The sequence below is a fragment of the Oryctolagus cuniculus genome, chromosome X (genome assembly GCF_051225735.1).
Source record: "Oryctolagus cuniculus isolate XC-2025 breed Fujian yellow rabbit chromosome X, ASM5122573v1, whole genome shotgun sequence".
In the NCBI taxonomy this organism is placed as follows: Eukaryota; Metazoa; Chordata; class Mammalia; order Lagomorpha; family Leporidae; genus Oryctolagus; species Oryctolagus cuniculus.
The window spans coordinates 87,656,520-87,674,223 of NC_142888.1; the positions used below are offsets into that span (position 1 = coordinate 87,656,520).

Below are 17,704 nucleotides of genomic sequence, written 5' to 3' on the forward strand. Positions count from 1 at the left end.
CAAACCTACACAAATGCATGTTCACACAGTCTCCAACATTGCAGAGAAATAAGACAGTGTTAAGTGTTTGTTTATCTCCTTATAGAGCATAGAAAGAAGCCATAAACATATTCCTATGATAGGAACTAATAATCTTTTTGGCCTTTGTTGTTACCAATGGGGTTAACAGATAGTCCTGTGTCAAAAGTTAGGACAGGCTGGCGCCGCGGCTAACTAAGCTAATCCTCCGCCTTGCAGCGCCAGCACACCGGATTCTGTCCCAGTTACCCCTCTTCCAGGCCAGCTCTCTGCTATGGCCCGTGAATGCAGTGGAGAATGGCCCAAGTACTTGGGCCCTGCACCCCATGGGAGACCAGGAGAAGCACCTGGCTCCTGGCTTCAGATCAGCGCGATGCGCTGGCCGTGGGGGCCATTGGAGGGCGAACCAACGGCAAAAGGAAGACCTTTCTCTCTGTCTCTCTCTCTCACTGTCCACTCTGTCTGTCAAAAAAATTAAAAAATAAAAAAAGTTAGGACAAAGACATTGAAATCAGTGATATAAAGGAGAGATAAGAGTGGCAGAAGGGGGAAAAAAATGAATCTCTAGATTGACTCTTGGAGCCCTCCTTCCCAGTAATTTTAAGCAGGGTATTTTTCCTTCTGGTATCCTAACGTCATAAACAGGGTTAGCCTTGTTTCTAGAGAGAACAAGCAGCCACCTGTAGAGTAGGGATTGTGACACTCTGGGAAAGGCCTTCCTAGCCCCTGAAAACTTTCCAGAAATTCCCTCCATTAGTCATGCCTATGAGTTACAGAATTGAAACATCTATTAAATTGCAAATCTGTTAGCTGAGAAGGAAAACATTTTTTGGCCTTGGTATCAGTCATGAATTCTTTAGCTCACTGAGGCATTAGATTAGCCCCAGCAGAAATCAAGGCGATCTGAGGAGATGGGCTTCAGAGAAGACAGGACATTAGAACATTTGAAAGGGCCAGATAAGTGGCAAAGATGCCAACTGCGGTTATCGAGGCAAACTAGGAAATGCCAGGGTCATCTGCGAAGGGAGAGGGAGGCCTAGAAGGAAAGGTTAAGAAGCTGAAGGAGCTTGTGTAAGCCAGTTTTGGTCCTGAGATTTCTGTACTTGCAAATGTGCAAAAGAACAGTTAATTATGAAATGCACAGTCAGTCATGTGAATGTTCCCTTAATGCAGGCAAGAACTATTGACTGCTGAGGTCCTTCCTGATTAACTCACACAACAGGTAGAGACCAGATCCATTTTTGTGTGATAATCAGAACGCATGCATTCAGATGTTAACTGGCTGCTCTGAGAGAACGTGAAGGGGAGAGAACACGTGCCAATGATTTGTTCCTCTCATTGCTTCACATCCTACTGCTTCGGGGCAGCTGGCAGGTGGGTGCTTTATCCCCAGGGCTCTTCATTTATCTGTAACATTTGAGACCAACTTGCTTCCTCATCTAAATCATTCTTCTCTGGAAGGTGATCAATTTGTCAATACCCCTCCTGTGCTATTACATCCATAAATTGTGCCCTTCTCTCTCTACTTGGATCGACCAGTCTATCGGAAAGTGTGATTAGGACGGCTTCTGAGTGCTGTTCTCAGTTTGTCTATTAACTGCTCTCCAGGCCCAGCTCACTGCTGAGAGAGAAAAAGGAAAGCAGATTCTAAGCTGGCCACACAGTCAGTCGCTTGTTTAAAAATCCTACTGAGCCAGATCTTTTAAGACAAAAGGCACAAACAAGCAGCCCTTAAATTGAATTCAGCCTTCAGACATGTTTTATTTTGTCCAGAGCATACTTTACAATTCAAGGATATCCACATAAAAATCCAGACTTCTGGTGTTCCTTCAAAAATGAGAGTGTCTGGCAATATTAGATCCTCAGTTTCACGAACAGTCATCAGCTAGGACTGAACTAGAGCTTCTAGCAATGCCCAGTTTGCACTTTCTCTTTTTCTCACACACAAGGTCCACATCTTTCATGTACATAATGCCCGCCCCTGGCTGAAAGGAGCACTTAAGTATTGATTAGGAGGTTAACTCTAAAGATTCGGATTCAGTCATCAGCAGCACATGCTTTACCTTTCAGAGTCATAAATATTTCTTCCTAAAGACAAAACAATGGATTGGTAAATGAACCTCTTAAATAAAATGTTATTTCAGGGATCCCTACACCTGAGCTCTGGAGCTACTAACTTTAGAATCCTCCAGGGGTTACCTCCTCCTCTCTGGCTCAGCACCCAGGATTAAGTGAATGCAGAGAGAATAATGGGTAGGAAGAGCATTGGGCTAAGACTCAGAGATGGGGAGTCCCAGCCATGCAATTCACAAGCTGACATCCCAGGACGAATGGTTTAAATTCTCTGAGCCGTATTTTACTCTTCTAAATACTACAAATACTACTACTACTACGACGACGACGACGAATATATTTGTTGCTGACTCCATACTGTTCTTGTGTGCAACAGAGTAGGATCCCAGAAGTGAAAGTACTTTGAAATTATAATGTGCTCTACAAACACAAAGCTGTTTTATTTGTACTCAAGCAAAACACTCACCAATCAAATAAGCACCCAACCAAACCAAGGTACAACTAATTTTTGAATGCTTACTATATGCTTAGCACTTGGGGACACAGAACAGAAACAGTCAATAGACCCCCTTCCTTTCAGCAGTTTCCTTGCTGGCTGAGAAAATAAGACAAACAATAGAAAGCAATAAGTGATTTTCATTGCAACATACAATAAATGCCAAAAAATTAGTATTGAAATTGATAAAGTTATAGACATTAGTAGGATGCCAATAGAGTCGGTTCTAACCTGAGTATTCACTTGGATTTTCCTAAAAGTTTGTGGAAAAAACATCTTCAGATGCTCTCAGAGTGGGAAAAGGGGCTATGTAATTATATAAGTTCAGTTAATGTCATAAAATACATCATATGCTCCTTTTGGACAATTACAATGTATATTGGAATATTATAGCCAACTATGTCCTCCGATACCTGCAAAAGAGAAAGCTGTTTAACTTTGACCTACCAGATAAATTGCCACAGAACTTTCTTTTCCCGTTCCTTCTCCTCTTCTTCCCTCTTATCTCCTCCTTTGTACCCTCCTTCTCTCTGCTCCTTACTTTCTTGAAAATCTCTTGGCATTTTCTCTCTTACTACCTCTTAAAATTGGTGCTCCACAGAACTCAGTTTGGGAAATCCTGTTCTGATGAATAATGTTTCCACAGGTTCTGAGGGGGAATATATTTCTGCCTCTACCTATATGCTTTCAGAACTCCTTTATTTTTTATAGTGTCAGTTTCACTTCTTTTTTTAATTTTTGTTTAATAAATATAAATTTCCAAAGTACAACTTTTGGATTATAGTGGCTTTTTCCCCCCATAACTTCCCTCCCACCCACAACCTTCCCATCTCCCGCTCCCTCTCCCATTCCATTCACATCAAGATTCATTTTCAATTATCTTTGTATACAGAAGATCAATTTAGTATATATTAAGTAAAGATTTCAACAGTTTGCACCCACACAGAAACACAAAGTATAAAGTACTGTTTGAGTACTAGTTATAGCATTAACTCACATTGTACAACCCATTAAGGACAGAGATCCTACATGGGGAGTAAGTGCACAGTGACTCCTGTTGTTGATTTAACAATTGACACTCTTATTTATGACATCAGTAATCACTCTTGTCATGAGCTGCCGAGGCTATGGAAGCCTCTTGAGTTTGCCAACTCCGATGTTATTTAGACAAGGTCATAGTCAAAGTGGAAGTTCTCTCCTCCCTTCAGAGAAAGGTACCTCCTCCTTTGATGGCCCATTCTTTCTGCTGAGATCTCACTCACAGAGATCTTTCATTTAGGTCATTTTTTTTTTTTTGCCAGGATGTCTTGGCTTTCCATGTCTGAAATACACTCATGGGCTTTTTAGCCAGATTCAAATGCCTTAAGGGCTGATTCTGAAGCCAGAGTGCTATTTAGGACATCTGCCACTCTATGAGTCTACTGTGTATCCCACTTCCCATGTTGGATTGTCAGAACCACTTTAGCAACATGGATCTTAAATGTGTCATTGCACACAGTAGGCATTGACTTATGTGTTGATTCGTCTTTACCAACTGAGTAACATAGTTGAACTAAATATGTCTCCATTGCTTTATTCCCACTAGCTAGAAATCATTGCCATGACTGCAGTGAACCTCATCATAATCCTTTTTTCTCAATATAATGATAATAGGGCCATGTGGCACAAACACATGAAAGTTGGAAAATTCTATCTTTAATGCATTGTTTTCCTAGCATCACAATTTTCTTCTTTTCTGACACCACCCCAAGCTTAGGTTCAATTTTATGTCTTATTTACAATGATCTCAGAGTTGCTCACTAAGTGCCAAGCAGTAGGCTCCAAACTGTCAAGTGTTCCTTTTTTAAGGGTATCTAAATTCCAATAGGGAATTGTTAAAAACCAAACAGTGAATGTCCAAACAGGATATTATAGTAGGATGATCAACACTATAACTGATAGTTTTATAGCTTTTCTTAAGATGTGCAAATGCTCATATATTTAGGTAATGAAATTGCATGGTTTGTGATTGATGGTAGTTTAAAAGTTATCTTGCTCTGCTAATTATTATAAAATGGGGACAGTAAGAGTAACCACCCTTGATATGAGTGCCACACAGTGACCTTTCAATAGAGACTCTCTGAGCTCTTGCTATGATTATTATTTTATGTGATGGCTTAAAAATATCTTCTGTTGTATTATTCAATACTCAGTGAAAACCCCTGCTTCTGTTTGGTCCACTGACTCTCCACCATATTGCCACATCCCACTGTTTCTTCTAAATTCACCTTTACCATAGTGACTCAGCATGGACAGGAGAAGTCTGGAAGAATTAAAGGCCAAAGGTCACACAAAGCCCTGTTTTCCAAGCTGAGTATGAAATTTCTCCTTCTGTTGTAAGTAGCTGCTATTCCCCATACCAGAAGTTATCTTAACAAACTATATGGCCTAAATAATATTTCCAACAATGCACTAGAGTTAACTTTCCAAAGTGGAATTAAGAGCACTTGCTAAAGCCACACATTTGAACTAATTCACCAGAGATTGATCCTAAATCCTAATTTGCAGTTTAAGAAAAACATTGTATATTCAGATTGTGTTGCTACTGTTGCTTAATACAAACCCAATATCAAAATTTTGAAGGGTATCTATAGAATAAATTCCTCTTGCAGTGACATTTTGAGACCAGTGGAAGAAGAGATTATCCCTAATGTGTGAAACATTCCCCCCCTCCAGAAAAAAAATTCAGGAATTCTAGAGGATTCTACAATAATCAGGAGAATCATGAGGTGGGATATTTAGTATTTGCATATTCACCAGAGAACAGGTTAGTGATTTTTTTTTCTAAATAAGCAATGCCCATTTTTAAAAAGCTTATTGTTTATTTGTCTATATTCCTGTTGAACACTGGGCTTTCCACTTTTTATTTGTTGAAGTCTTTATTTAGGGAAGCATTAAGCCTGTGATTATAAAGTAAATTAAAAACATGTTATTGCAAAAATTAAAAAAAGAAAAGAAGGAATGAAGGTGGAAGGAGGGAGGGAAGTATCATTACATTCTTAGAATTGTTTCCTTATCTCTTCAAGTAGACCTCTGCACAAATTATCAGAATAAAGAAAATGTCTACATAATAGAAAATAGTTACCAAAAACATGCTACAGGAAATAAAATTTTTAGCTATACACAACTTTGGCAGATGAGCTAAATTGCTATTGCACATATCTTGTTGTTATTAACCATTCCCTACAGATCTGCAGCCTCTAAGGAGCCAAAAAGAAACTTTCACAATAACATTGCACTGGTCTGTCATAATTTACAAGACAAAAATGTTCCACAAAAACTACATTTAAATTAAATCTTGTTTTAATGCACTAAGAACTTCGGCTATTCAAAGAAGTAGCATGAGAAATTGTTTTTAAATGGAGAAAATTTCATAAAGCAAATGATTGCTTTTTAGTTCACCAGTTTTAAATATCTGAGTCTTTTTATAATGGATATACTTGAAGTAAGGAGCGAATATTTCCCTTAGAAAACATGTGGTTTTCCTAATATTCATTTCTCAGAATCCAAAAGGTAAATTCAGAAAATAATCTTTTAAAAGTTTAAGATCTTTTAAAACTTGTGTAATCACAGGACACTATCTTATTTTTAACTTTTATTTAATGAATATAAATTTCCAAAGTACAGCTTATGGATTACAATGGCTTCCCCCCCCCGTAACGTCCCTCCCACCCACAACCCTCCCCTTTCCCACTCCCTCTCCCCTTCCATTCACATCAAGATTCATTTTCAATTCTCTTTATATACAGAAGATCAGTTTAGCATACATTAAGTAAAGATTTCAACAGTTTGCTCCCACACAGAAACATAAAGTGAAAAATACTGTTTGAGTACTAGTTATAGCATTAAATCACAATGTACAGCACATTAAGGACAAAGATCCTACATGAGGAGTAAGTGCACAGTGACTCCTGTTGTTGACTTAACAAATTGACACTCTTGTTTATGGCATCAGTAATCACCCTAGGCTCTTGTCATGAGCTGCCAAGGCTATGGAAGCCCCCTGAGTTCACCAACTCTGATCATATTTAGACAAGGCCATGGTCAAAGTGGAAGTTCTCTCCTCCCTTCAGAGAAAGGTACCTCCTTCTTTGATGGCCCATTCTTTCTGCTGGGATCCCACTCACACAGATCTTTCATTTAGTTTTTTTTTTTTTCCACCAGAGTGTCTTGGCTTTCCATGCCTGAAATACTCTCATGGGCTTTTCAGTTGGATCCACATGCCTTAAGGGATGATTCTGAGGCCAGAGTGCTATTTAGGACATCTGCCATTCTATGGGTCTGCTCTGTATCTCACTTCCCATGTTGGATCATTCTCTCCCTTTTTTATTCTATCAGCTAGTATTTGCAGACACTATTCTTGTTTATGTGATCCCTTTGGTTCTTAGTCCTATCATTATGATCAATTGTGAACAGAAATTGATCACTGGGACTAGTGAGATGGCATTGGTACATGCCACCTTGATGGGATTGAATTGGAATCCCCTGGTATGTTTCTAACTCTACCGTTTGAGGTAAGTCAGCTTGAGCATGTCCCGAATTGCACATCTCTTCACTCTCTTATTCCGACTCTTATATTTAACAGCGATCACTTTTCAGTTAAGTTTCAGCACTTAAGAAGAATTGTGTATTGATTACAGTATTCGACCAAAAGTATTAAGTAGAACAAACAAAAAAAAATACTAAGAGGGATAACATATCAAGTTGCTCATCAACAGTCAGGGTGAGGGCTGATCAAGTCACCATTTCTCATAGTGTTCATTTCACTTTAACAGGTTTCCTTTTTGGTGCTCAGTTAGTAGTCACCTATCAGGGAGAACAAGTGGTATTTGTCCCTTTGGGATTGGCTTATTTCACTCAGCGTTATGTTTTCCAAATTCCTAAGAACCTCTATCTATGTAATTTCATAATTAACCAATCCTATTATTTTCATGTTGAAATTCTTATCCAATGCCCATATATTGCTGAACTCAAAAAAAGCATGAGTTAGCTATTTTTTTAAATAATTCAGGTTGTTTGAACTATGATAGGGCAACCTCTGTGTTAATTATCTTCATAGAACTAAACATAGAAATCAGAGCATAATTTATGTAATATTATCAAAAAAAAACCTTCATAGAGCAGCTTCTCAAACTTCCACACCAAGCCATTTTGTTTCTACATTAAGTAAAACATTTGACCTATGAGAATACATACATAAACTTGATGTCTTCTCACATGAATGATGACCACTGATCCAAGGATAATCATGATTAAATTTTGAATTACTTTTTATAGCTCGTAGCTCATTGCCTGGCTTGTAATATATACTCGGTAAATTTTTATTTAAATGGTAAGAGAATAAATGACTGCTTTCAGTGGTTGAGGGCCCATGATAATTAGTGTGTGTGTGTGTGTCTGTGTGTGTATGCACATTTGTACATGTGGGAAGAGTGAGAGGGACAAAATTAACAGCTCACAAGAGAATCAAACCTACAGCTTAGCCTTATTTTACACCCTTCTCTCTTTTGGTATTCCTCAAAGCATTATGCCCAGAGGAAAAAACAAGTCCCTTGTCTTCATGATGCACTAAATAAAAATCTGAGGGAGAGATCTGGGAATCTGTACACAAAGATCCTCATCCTCACCTTACCTGGGTCTTTCCATATAGTTATGATGTCCAATAAATTTTGAGAACCCCTGAAAGGCACTCAGATAAAGTTTTAAATTTAGAGTTCAAAAGTTTAGAGCAAGTAATTAACACAGAATACAAGTGGCTCTGGCTTGCTTTTCCAGAATCTAAAATGAAACTGAAGAAGAGGGTTGTCACCATAACCTATTAAATGAAAGTTTTAAAGGAAGCTTGGTGTTTATGTACTTTATTCTGGTTCTACATAAAACCCAAGTCAGATGCTGCTGCAATGTTACCAGTTTTGCAAAGTGATTTCTAAGTAGAAGTGTTCTGCAAGCATGTCATAAAAACTGGTGATTGTGGTTGCAATGATCATGCTGCAAGTTTCTGAATGGTCAGGTGTCTAATTGCCTATGATTGAATATTCTTCCATGAATAAGGCACAGAAGCCTAGTTCATGCTGAGGAAACCATAAACTAATCAAAACCAGATCTTCTCTATTTGAGATTGGTCCAATACAGTATCTATTTCCAAAGCTCATGAAGGAGAGGACATGCAATTCTGAACAGAAGAATCATTTATACTTTCAAAGGTATCCTTCAAAGTAAAAAAAGTTGGGTTTTTTTTTTTTTGGTATAGAGAATGAAGTAAATATTTGAGAGCATTTCAAAAAGTTAATGGAAAATGGAATTAAAAGCTAAATTTGTTGCAAAAAAATTGAAATTTATACAAGTTTTTCAGAATATGCATTTTCCATGAACATTTTGAAGACTCCTCTTTCATATATACATGAGAAATATATATATATTTCTCTAAAATATATGTATATTTACATTTTATTTCTCATAGAACTTTCAGAAATTTGAAAAAGGAATAATCAATTGAATCTCAGGGATCAAAAATTTAAGTATATACATTATGGCAATGAAATTAAACTCATCAAGTATAAATATTAGTTAACTGACTATACCAAAAAGATAAGCCAAACAAAAATAAGCATAGAAGAAAAACATATTAACAACATTAGCAAGAGTATTTTATAATTAACCAACTGGCTGTTGTCAACATTAGATTGTTAAACAGCTAATAGCTAAGTACATCATTTATAAGCCACTTCATTCAAGCAATACTTCATTATTTGACTAATTTGCTAATTTCAAAGTTTACCATACTGCATATTTTATCCACAATATAAGTATTGTGCATATATGTGAAAACATACATATTGCCACACATTTTAAGTTATATATATTTAAAGTATATAACATGATGTTAGTATGAAATGATTGCTATAGTCAAGAAAACTGAAATGCCCATATCTTCCCATAGTTATATTTTCGTGGAGGCACCTAAAATTTATACTTTAAAAAAATTTCCAGGATATGAGATAATATTATTAACCACCATTATCATGCTGCGCATTAAATCATTAGATTTATTCATCCTACATACATGAAACATCACATGCACCTTTTAGCCTACATCTTGCTATTCTCCAACTCCTGCCCCAGTAAATGTCATTCTATTCTCTATTGATTATATATTTAATTTTTTAACTATTACACACACAAGTGAGATCATGATACACTTAAGGCATCTATAATACAGATTGAACACCTCTATTTCAATAATCCAAAGTCTGAAACACTACCAAATCCAAAAGTTTGTTAAGCACCAACCTGAAACCACAAATGGGAAATTCCACATTAGTCTCCTGTGATGAGTTGCACTGAAGAAGCACATGTGCACTAAAAATATTATATAAAATGACCTTCAGGCTATGTGTATATGAAACATAAATGAATTTTACTGGGTAGCATCCCAAAGATATATTATTATGCATGTGTAATTATTCCAAAGTCCAAAATCTTCTGATACCAAGCATTTCATATAAGGGGCTCTCAACTTGTAACGTGAAATTTAGTCATGATATGTTCATAAGAAGTTCTAAGTAACTTTTTGTCATATCATTTCCTAGGGTACATAACACTCATTATGAGGAAATTCTTTATAGTATTAGATTCTGCCCTATATCTCTGAAAATTACTTGCTAAAATTCCACACCACATAAGAATATCCTAAATTTATCTCCTCCATTCCTATGGGTACAGTTGTTCCTTTATATTTTGCTTGTACTCAGATTTAGAATAAACATACACACATGCTCTTCTCTTGAAGTTGTTCTAAGTCACTAAAAGGTCACAATAACATCACTCACTTATGGAGAATTTTGTATAAATTATATTTTGGATGCAGTTCAAGAAGATTTCATTTCAAAAATCCAAAAGAACTTCATTCTGAAAGCAGCCTTCACCTATAAGGAGATTCTGTATGTGGATCAAGTCAACATTCTAAAACGGTCCCAGTATATCTTTTCTGAGATATTTAGCAATGACAAATGTTAAATGGGATAGCTAAGGATTTTTCATAAAGGCAGAGAACAGATACACAGCAAATGAGCCCTGATTCCTTAAATGAATTGTTCATATTCCACATGTAGCTTTCACTCAGTATAATTTATCAATTGTGAACTTCCCAACTATTTGATTTGCAGCCAGTCCTAAATTCACAGAAAGTTGGCTGTTTGAAACCAAGTCTTGCTTCCCAAACCACATTATACTTAGAATTTAATTTGCCACAATTTGGTGGAACCGATTCCTACCTGTAACTTTCAATTCAGTTGTTCGTCTTACAAGTTTTCCCTCATACTTCAGTTCACATGTGTAATTTCCTCCATCTTCTTCTTGAACTTCCTGGATTAGAAGAGCATTTCCTTTCTGTATTATTATGCTTCTCCACATTTTCGGCTTGCATTCCTGGAGAGAAAATATTTTCAAGTAAGTAAAAAATAAAAATTCACATCACTCTGTCAGTACTGGCAAGTTAGTACTTTCATTTTTGTATTCTATCACATTAAGAATCCCTATAAAGGCATAATTGCAAGAGCAAGAAGTCTTTAGAGAAATTTTGCAAAAGTAGAAAAAGCATACAAGCTCCCTAGGTATGAGACAGGTACATTAGAACCTTTAATATCACTAAACATTGTTATAATTTCTGAGTTCTTGCTATTTGACAGGGACATTTCCTAAGATTACTATACTTGATCTTAGCCAAAAGGCCGAGAAGTGATTCCTAAGATTACTAATGGGATGTGGTTTATTTAGCCATTTAGTATATTCCAGGGGTGTCTTTAAGCATTAAACATTTATGGTATACTTTTATATTGGCAATGGAGTTTATAATTGTTTCACTTCAATACTCCTTTATTGTAAAAACTAATACTCACACTTCAGAGTGCCCCTCCTTATAGTCATGAGATACATTTGGTGGATAAGGGTAAGGTATCTAGAAAATTTGACTTAAGGAGTTTTCTAGAAACACAGCTGGTTAGAATCAGGACATGCATTATTAAATGCATAGTAACAACACAGAGAAGTCATCCATTTTCTTTCTGAGTCCAGTGATACATAATCATAGAATAAGATTTGTGTTTTGAAGCAGATACTCTTACTCTGCTGATAGGAGTGTGAGAGAATCTTGCTACTGGGACCGCACTTCCCTAGAAAGGAATGTGTAACACTTCCAGAGAGTGAAAAGGATATTGTAATAACCAGATATGTAAGAATGTTCAGCCAAGAAGTTATGTCTTTGGGGAGTTTGCTCAAACTACTTTCTAGATATTGTCCTAGTTTGTCTACAACTCAACCCAAATGTTTAACCACATTCTATATAAATATCAATAGAGGCATAAGGGATAGCAATGAGGGAGTGGTAAATTATCAAGGCAAAATTATTTTATCATCTAAATTCTGAGTCTCTCATTTGAGGCAATAAAGAAACTGATAGTGAGGCAGATGAGAGCACTTTCCACTTTCCCCACTAGAGTGTGTGTATACTACAGCTGTGTCTGCATCTCCTCATCCTTCCCCTCCACACACAACATCCTAAACATGAACATAAAGTCAGAATCTGTCCTCTCAATCCACAGCTGTGAGTACTTGTGTGTGTGTGTGTGTGTGTGTGTGTGTGTAAATTATTTGGAAGAGTGAGAGCCCATTTATTAGTTTTTCACTGCAACATTTTTTTTTCTTTTATGTTAGCAGCAGTTTTGACAACAAAACTTAAAAACTAGCACTTAGGTTCCCAGGAATAATATTTAAGACATATGCTTGCTTTATGTTCAATACAACTACCCACACACATTGGCAGAGAGTAAATAAAAGTAATACTATTGAGGGCATCTAGATATAAGGCTGTTTTACTCCCTAAGGTCTTTCTGAAGAACAGTTAAGGGTCTGTCTGAAATTATATTACGTACCATGTCTGGCAAGGTTTATCACCTATATGAGATTTGCTTCTGAGTTAAATCTTGGGATATAAGGTTTCTGGGAAAATGAAGAAGAAAGTCTGACCAGAGAGTAAAAAAAAGCAGCCCAGCTGCTACTGTCATCACACAATAATAATCCACAATTATTTTCGCATTGCTCCTAACTCTGATAGCCTTAGATTTCTAAAGAATTATCCAGAAGGTCATTAAACAAAAATATGGCCCCTCTGGGCATTCTGACAGGAAAGGAAAATGAAAACTGAGCTGCTGCACTTCCACATAGCAGTGATGGGAGCAAGCAAAGGAGCCCATACACTCAATGTATTTGAAAACAAAAGCTGTCATTTTCTAGTGTCATTTTGGGGAAAGTTCATATGCAATTAGTTGTAACCATTTTATTTTCCCTACTCACTAGTGTGATGCTTTACCAGGAAGGAAAACCTAAACAGTGTATAGCAGTTATAACTACTGGTGGAAAACAGTCCAGAATCTTTACATGTTCTTTGGGATAGATCTAGAGAATCCCAACTACTTTCCAAGCTGCTTTCTCAAAGGATTCTTTGTAACCAAAGAAGGGTTTTTTGTGTATTTTTAGTTTTTTTATGGGGAGTGTTGTTTGCTTTTTATAAACTGTAGTTCAGGAAAATATTGTTTGTCTTCAAGTCCTCTCCACTCCTCTAGAGACAAGATCATAGAGATGAAAAGGCAAAACTGGATCAGGGAAATATATTTCCAGGTTGAAATTCATAGCTCACCCAAGTTCTGTGGTCTTGGAAAAATTTTCTTACCTTCTTTAGGTCTCAATTTCCTACTCTGCATTGCATGGATACTATTAAATACCATATGAGCAACCAGAACTTAGAGGGTTACAGGTTTACCCATTATATTCTTGTTGTGCAGACTATACATCATATTCATCCAACACAGAGAATGTTTCCCATTCCTGAACATTCCCAATACCAGAACATATCTCTTTAGAAACTCCGGCTCTGCTTGGTGATCATGGAATACTCAGATAAAAACAAATATTCACCAATTGGATACCTACCATACATTGAAATAATACTGAAACACACTGTAAATGTATGCTTCCAAGTGGCCATTCCAACAATATTCTTAGCAGATAGGTAGATATGTAGTTTGGTCAGAAGAGCCTTTAAATTACCTTTCCCTTCACTGCATATAGAAGACCACCCTGCTCCCATCAACCCACCTTTCTCATAATTACTTTCTTGGTTATCTCACCTCGTCAGGGTTCCTTCATAGAGTCTCAAAAGTTTCCCAGGTAATGATTCCATTATTCTGCAGTAGCTCTTCCCTAATGTACTGGCTGCTAGGCCTATGATTGTCACTGCTTCTTCCCTACTTCCCAACTTCCTAGTGGAGAGATAACATTGCCATACCTCATTGCCTACACCTGTTTAATTTCTGACAGACTGTTAGGCAAAGAAGTTTGGGGCAAATAGTTCAAGTCCCAGGATGGTTGCCTATTGAAGCCAAGACAAACCATCAAAGGCTAAAATGTGAGCAGGTTCCTAACACTGACCTCAACGTGTAAGTACTCTAATATCTATTGCCCTTGGGATTATAAAAATAAAATTCATCACGTTGAAAATTCTGCTGAGGGCCTGTCTTACTGGAGTTGCCTAAGTTTAACAAGCAGCTTCATTTTGTGGCCTGGCTGTCCTCAAATTGAATAATTTGTCAAGGACATCCTTGCTTAGTTAACATAATGTCAGTCATTAAATCCCATCTTCTTTTCTTCCCTATCAACCTTTCTGGGTGGCAAATGTCATTTTACACCAGTTTCTGGGTTGGAAGTCCTTACTGCACACAACAGACACATTTGTTGAGCAAGACTCTAGAAGTAACCTGTTGCCAGCCACATATGGATCTTGGAGTGTCCATTCTAAAATATGTACCAATGTGCTCACAGTCTACATCTGAGATATCATCATCATGCCCACAGGTAATTTTTATTTTTTAAATATTTTATTTATTTGAGAGGTAGAGTTGTAGACAGTGAGAGGGAGAGACAGATATAAAGGTCTTCCATCTGCTGGCTCACTCCCCAAATGGCTGCAACAGCCAGAGCTGGGCTGATTCGAATCCAGGATCCAGGACCTATTTCTGAGTCTCCCATGGGGTACAGGGGCCCAAGGACTAGGGCCATCTTATATTACTTTCCCAGGCCATAGAAGACAGCTAGATTGGAAGTGGAGCAACAGGGACTAGAATCAGCACCCATATGTGGTGCTAGCACCACAGGCAGAGGATTAACCTACTATGTTACAGGACCGACCACCACAGGTTCTTTTTAATCAGTTTGACTTTATGATTGTAGTTACTTTAGAGACATTTACAGCACATGACTCATTCCTTGTGGCAAGAACATCAAGAAGACTGATTTAAGTATCTCCTCTTATTCTGAGGTTCAACCACAAAACAGTTGCACAATTATACGCCAATCATGTAACTTCTGGTCTTCAAAGTACTTTTGTTCAAATACCTGGCACCCAGACTCTCAGATCAATTTCTTTCATTTCTCCTGCAATCTTTACTGTCACATAGGGCATCTCTATATCTAATTAACAATCTTTAAAGAACCTGAACTTTCTGTAACTTAAAAAATGGAAGTGATGGTTAGGAGCACACTCATAAATTGGGTACCTACCTTTACCTTTTGTGTCCTACCACTTCTACAAAAATCTGAAGAAAACTCACCCCAAGGACTCTTTCCCTTCCCAATCTCTATTTCTACCACTTTCTAGCTTCACAGTCTTAATGTTGACATTGGTACCCCACAGTGATTAAGCATATAAGTTCTAGACTTAGATGCTTGACTTGGAATCTCAAGTTGTATATTCTTTAACATGTTATTTAATAAACCTAAATCTCAGTTGATTTGCCTATTTAAAAAAGGTAGAGATATTTACTGAGACTTTATGAGGACTAAATGAAGTAATATATGTAAATGTTTTGTACCATGAGGTATCACATGGAGGCATCACATGCTAAACTCACTCGATAAATATTAACCATTATTCTATTATTATCAGTACCATCATTATTCTTGTTTCAGATTATATGTACATATATCTATTATGCTAATTAATATCAGAAGTTATTGTGACGAACATTTCTATGGAAGCATGGAGATAATGCTTTAGTCCAAACTTGCAATGATAATGCTGGAATCAAATTCTGTTTTTCTGTCTGATATGTGAAGGTCTTGGAAGTCATCATTACCATCCTTGCAAAGAAAAAAAGACTGAACAAATAGAAAATCAATAAGTCTTCATGGATCCAACATACAATTTAAGGCACAGAGAAAACTACTACTTCCAAAACTGGAGCTAAAAGAGAATACAGAAAACCACAGCTCACTTGGAGTAGAAGCAGCTGGAGAAGCCATTAATTGGGACAAACATCCTAGTTCCCTTTATTCTTTGAAATGGGGAAGGGGAATGTAAAACTCTAGTTCCAGTTAGCCCTTCAAGTAGAGGAAGAAAAATAGCCAACTTCAGCCCCCCTAGACTTCCTGTCTAAACTAATACGAGGTGAGATGGAGAGAAGCTAAGAATCACTTGTGAAGGCCATAATCAAGAGACAAGGCTCAGTAGAAATTTCCCCTCACTCTATACATTACCAACATATCAATATGGCTCCTGTCTAGGAATAGTAGATTATAGCTGAAAGAATTGCTAGACTCAGATCTATTTATAGAAAGTTTCTAGGGAAACCAAATGATGAAAAAGAGCTAAAAAGAAGGACATTAGAAAGAATTTAGCTTCTAGTTGTAGTAAATAGTAAATCCATTATTACTCTTAGACAGAAAAAAATATAAAAACCTCACACTAAAGGGCCTACTTCCCTCAGTTCCTTTTACCTAATCATTAGATTATGTCTGGCTTTCGACCAAAAATTACAAGTCATATCAAAGGACAAAAACAAAACAAAACAAAATAGTTTGAGAAGAGGGCAAGCATCAGAATCTGTCTCTGATATAGCAGAGATTTTACCATTTCAGAAGGACACAACAGAGAAAGAAAGCTACAGGACAATGTCTTTGATGAATATAAATTAAAAAAACAATAACAAAAAACTAGGACAATGAATTCAACAATACAGCAAAAGGATTTTCACTATGATCAACTGAAAGTCATCCCAGGCAGTGATTGGTCAGCATATGCAAATCAATAAATGTGATACACTACATCAGTGGAATGGAGGACAAAAATCCTACCTACAATCATCTCAATAGATGTGGAAAAGGCATTTGATAAAGGTCAACATCCCTTCATGATAAAGTACTCTCAAATTCAGTTATGAAAGAAATAGACCTTAATATAATAAGGCCATATTGAATAGGGAAAAGCTGAAGGCTTTTTCTATGAACTCTGGAACAATACAAGGATGCCCACTTTCCTCACTTTTATTCAGCACAGTACTAGCCAGAGCAACTAGACAAGACAAAGCAATAAAGAAAATGGAAAGAAGGAAGTAAAAAATGTCATCATTTGCAGATGACATGATTTTATATGTGGAAAACTCCAAAGACTACAGCAAAATGCTGTTAGAATGAATGGACAAATTCAGTCCACTTGCAGGATACAAAGTCAATGTACAAAATTCAGTAGCATTGTTATAGACCAATGGTGAGTTATCTAAAAAAGAAATCTAGAAAATAATCCTATTTCTGGCCGGCGCTGCGGCTCCTAGGCTAATCCTCCGCCTTGCGGCGCCGGCACACCGGGTTCTAGTCCCGGTCGGGGCCCTGGATTCTGTCCTGGTTGCCCCTCTTCCAGGCCAGCTCTCTGCTGTGGCCAGGGAGTGCAGTGGAGGATGGCCCAAGTCCTTGGGCCCTGCACCCCATGGGAGACCAGGATAAGTACCTGGCTCCTGCCATTGGATCAGCACGGTGCGCCAGCTGCAGCACGCCAGCCGTGGCAGCCATTGGAGGGTGAACCAATGGCAAAGGAAGACCTTTCTCTCTGTCTCGCTCTCTCACTGTCCACTCTGCCTGTTAAAAAAAAATAATCCTATTTCTAACAACTACAAAAAAAAAAAAACAATAAAATGCCTATGAACAAACTTAAGCAAAGAGGTAATAAAACATCCCTGCAGTGAAAATTATAAA

The 17,704-nt window shown here is 37.2% G+C and overlaps 1 protein-coding gene and 1 non-coding gene across 3 annotated transcripts in view; both read right to left on the reverse strand.

Annotated features, from left to right (window-relative positions):
- The window catches only part of IL1RAPL2 (interleukin 1 receptor accessory protein like 2), a 1,320,043-nt gene that overhangs the window by 590,959 nt on the left and 711,380 nt on the right, over window positions 1-17,704 (reverse strand). For both annotated transcript variants that reach the window (XM_008272830.5, XM_089324491.1), the window contains one exon: window positions 10,900-11,053. In XM_008272830.5, the coding sequence (XP_008271052.1) occupies window positions 10,900-11,053 (154 nt within the window). The remainder of the gene's footprint in view (window positions 1-10,899; window positions 11,054-17,704) is intronic.
- Window positions 11,186-11,367, reverse strand: LOC127485091 (U2 spliceosomal RNA). Its single transcript, XR_007912273.1, has one exon. It is a non-coding gene; the product is annotated as a U2 spliceosomal RNA (small nuclear RNA).